Here is a 3,586-nt window from a genome sequence, read left to right on the forward strand (position 1 = left end):
GCTAGATGTTGTTCATTATCTTCGCCTCTCTATTAATGTGCTTGGACACAGAGCTCTGTGAACAGCCAGCCTCTTTAGCAACGACCTTTTGTGTCTTGCCCTCCTTGTGCAAGGTGTCAGTGGTCGTCTTTTGGACAGCTGTCAAGTCAGCGGTCTTCCCCATGATTGTGTAGCCTACAGAACTAGACTGAGAGACCATTTAAAGGCCTTTGCAGGTGTTTTGAGTTAATCAGCTGATTAGAGTGTGGCACCAGGTGTCTTCAATATTGAACCTTTTCACAATATTCTAATTTTCTGAGATACTGATTTTGGGGTTTTCATTAGTTGTCAGTTATAATCATCAAAATTAAAAGGAATGAACACTTGAAATATATCAGTCTGTGTGGAATGAATGTATACATTATACAAGTTTCACTTTTTGAATGGAATTACTGAAATAAATCAACTTTTTGATGATATTCTAATTATATGACCAGCACCTGTATATCTTTTTTAAATAACATTTTTAAGTAATGAAATGAATTGGTAATGAAAAACCAATAAAAGGACGGATAAAGAACAGAAAGAATATAGTATCAATAAATATATCAATAAAATCCTAACAATATAAAATAAATACAATATAAATGGCAGCTTTTAAAGACAAAGATTATGATAATTTATCACTTATAGTTAAGTCCATCTCTGGGATGGATCTCTAAGCCGTTTTTAATTTTAATTTATAAACATGACAATTAACTTTAATATTGTTGTTTTTAACAGACTTTGTGTTGGAGTTTGTTATTCTAAATTTTGAGACCAACATTAAAATTTTTACAGCAAAAGGATATCGGTTCCACATATCGGTCTAATTGGTCACTAATAATCTGTATCAGTCCGGAAAAAACTTCGATCCCTAATAAACACACCTGAAAATAACACATCGCACAGTCCTCTTCCACTCCTCCATGACGACATCTTGCCAGACTTCTAGCATGTCTCCAGACCTAAAGCCTATTGAGCATCTGTGGGACGTCCTCAAACAGAAGGCGGAGGAGCCCAAGGTCTCCAACATCCACCAGCTCCGTGATGTCGTCATGGAGGAGTGGAAGAGGACTCCAGTGGCAACCTGTGAAGCTCTGCTGAACTCAAATCTGGACATTTTCACACACTGACTGTCTCTCTGCTCACCCGTCTGTGTCTCAGGTGTACTGCGTGCCTATTGGTGGGATGTTGGTGAGGCAGCCGGTGTCGGTGGGCGGCAGCGGCAGCACCTACATCTACGGCTTCATGGACTCCAACTACAAACCGGGACTGAGCAAAGACCAGTGTCTGGAGCTCACTGCTGCAGGTACACACTGCTGCTGCTGCAAGGCATGCTGGGAGCTGCGGTCCACTGCAGGACTACTGGCTCTGACTGACTCTCTGTCTCTCTCCTGTCTTGTCTCTCAGCTCTGTCTCTGGCGATGGAGAGAGACGGCTCCAGCGGCGGCGTGGTCAGACTGGCGAGCATCTCAGAGGAGGGAGTGGAGAGACGAGTCATACTGGGAAACCAGCTGCCCAAATACTCCACACACTAAACACGTTAATGTCCATTTTGTTGTGATAATAAAGGTTTCAGTCTGTCCCTGTCCTCCTGTCCTTCTTTAAACAGACTTCTACAGTTCTGTGGGTCCAGGATTAGCTTAGCTTAGCACAAAGACTGGAAGCAGGGGGAAACTGCTAGCCTTGTTTGGTTTTCTGTTGGCTTCTGTTAAAGAACCTGTTTGAATCTGAGGGCTCCTGCCTGAAGGCCAGAGAGCGGCTCTGTCCTGCTTCATTACTACACTTTAAACAGATCAGACACAGTCATCTGGTGGAAACAAACTCCAGTCGCTGTCGCCAGTGATGCATAAACTCGTATGCAACTACGCCGTAGGCTACGCACGTAGCCATGCATTTATACCTGTGCGTCGGTGTCCCCGTCATTCTGCTATTACACCCCCAAACACTCATCGGCAGTAGCGCTACAGCGTCCACTGGGTTGAATTCCGGTTTAAAACAAGGGTTTTAAAAAAGCAGGAAAATAAAGAGCGCTTGTATATACAATGGGTTCAAGGTACCACGGTTTCCGTGGAAAAAATCTTATTTGTCGGCGCTGAACTCGCTCCAGCAGGAGCGACAATGTCAAGCCAGGTAAATCAGATGAATGCCTGTCAACAGCTTTCTTCAAGAGACAACACGGTCATTCACAGATTTACTGATACTGAAATGGAAAAGAATAAACTTTAAACACAGTGAGACACCACAATCAGGAGACGAACCTCACAGCTCTAACGCAAAACAAACAGGGTTTGGTTTGCTGCTGTCAGACGGCTGGAAAACGGGGGCGAGTTCAATCTCAAAACGTTTTGCACCGGTTTGCAATATTTTCAGATTGAACGGCATGTTTACTTGCAACGGGCTTCGAGGTATATTTGCTCCCGTTTGGTGGGTGTGTCTCAGGTCTTCTGTGCTGCAACAAGTTTGTAAACACAACGGCGTTAAAAAGGCAGGAAATGCAGTGTGCTTGCGTACACAACAGGGTGTTCAGGGGACCACCTCGGGAAAAAAAACGTTTTACTACGTTTTGTCTGCACTAAACTCGCCCAGATATTTTAAAAGACAGGATGTTGTGAATGGACCAATCAGCAGCAGCCACTCCCAGGTTCTACCTGTGAATCCAGCCAATCAGAAAGAGACACCTTTAGGACACGCAGAGTCCTCTCAGGCACAGAGCACCCACTCCAACACAAACAGGTTAGTAAAATGTATATCATTTTGTTATGTTTAGAGTTTTGCAAGAAGAAAAGGAAAATATTCTTGCATGAGGTCCATTGTCTCTCTTCACTATTTCTCAAATGCATGAACTGAGATGAAACAAAAAAAATAACATTTCTTTCCAGATACTGTAACTGTTGCTCTACACATGACCTGACTTCCTCCTTCCCTTACCTGCCCCACCTGTTTCTGTAAATGTTATGCAACTGTTCAAATCGAAAGTAAAGTTTCAGCAGATTATCAGGGGGAGGAAAGGGACACTGGCTGTGAACTGATGTCCTCACTGTGTTTCTGAAGACTTCCTTTAGTTAGAAGCAGATTAACTTTGTGCTTGTTGGAGTTTCTACAGGAAGATGAAGATGTTTGTGGTGTTTGTGATCCTCGTGCACGGTAAGATAACCTTCCCTCTGATCTGATCATCACCTCAGTCCAACGTCACGTCTTTAATCTGGGTTTCTTTCATCTTAACCAGGGCTGTCACACTAACAAAATGAAATACTGACCAAGCCAACGCAGAGGATGGCTAACAAACGCAATGTTCATGTTTAAGATAAATATAAAGTTAGTAAAATACAATAAAATAAAAGGGATAAAATAAGTCAAATAAATCGGGAAAGGCTCTCCTATAAAAGTATGTTTTAAGAAGGGACTTAAAAGAGTTCACTGACTCAGCCGACCTGATTTCCTGGGCAGGCTGTTCCAGAGCCTCGGGGCCCTGACAGCAAACGCTCTGTCCCCTTTAGTTTTCAGTCGAGACTCTGGAACAGACAACAGACTCTGCCCGAGGATCTCAAGGTACGTGCTGGTG

At 43.3% G+C, this 3,586-nt stretch overlaps 1 protein-coding gene across 1 annotated transcript; it reads left to right on the forward strand.

Annotated features, from left to right (window-relative positions):
* Positions 1-1,154: 1,154 nt before the first annotated feature.
* Positions 1,155-1,606, forward strand: LOC119896415 (proteasome subunit beta type-6-like). Its single transcript, XM_038709837.1, has 2 exons — positions 1,155-1,330; positions 1,432-1,606. The coding sequence occupies exons 1-2, from the start codon at positions 1,210-1,212 to the stop codon at positions 1,557-1,559; spliced, it is 249 nt and encodes an 82-aa protein (XP_038565765.1). The 5' UTR covers positions 1,155-1,209; the 3' UTR covers positions 1,560-1,606.
* The last annotated feature ends 1,980 nt before the right edge of the window (positions 1,607-3,586 follow it).

This window comes from Micropterus salmoides, unplaced genomic scaffold (genome assembly GCF_014851395.1).
Source record: "Micropterus salmoides isolate LMB-PRFRI ecotype aquatic unplaced genomic scaffold, ASM1485139v1 Ms_hic_scaffold_997, whole genome shotgun sequence".
In the NCBI taxonomy this organism is placed as follows: domain Eukaryota; kingdom Metazoa; phylum Chordata; class Actinopteri; order Centrarchiformes; family Centrarchidae; genus Micropterus; species Micropterus salmoides.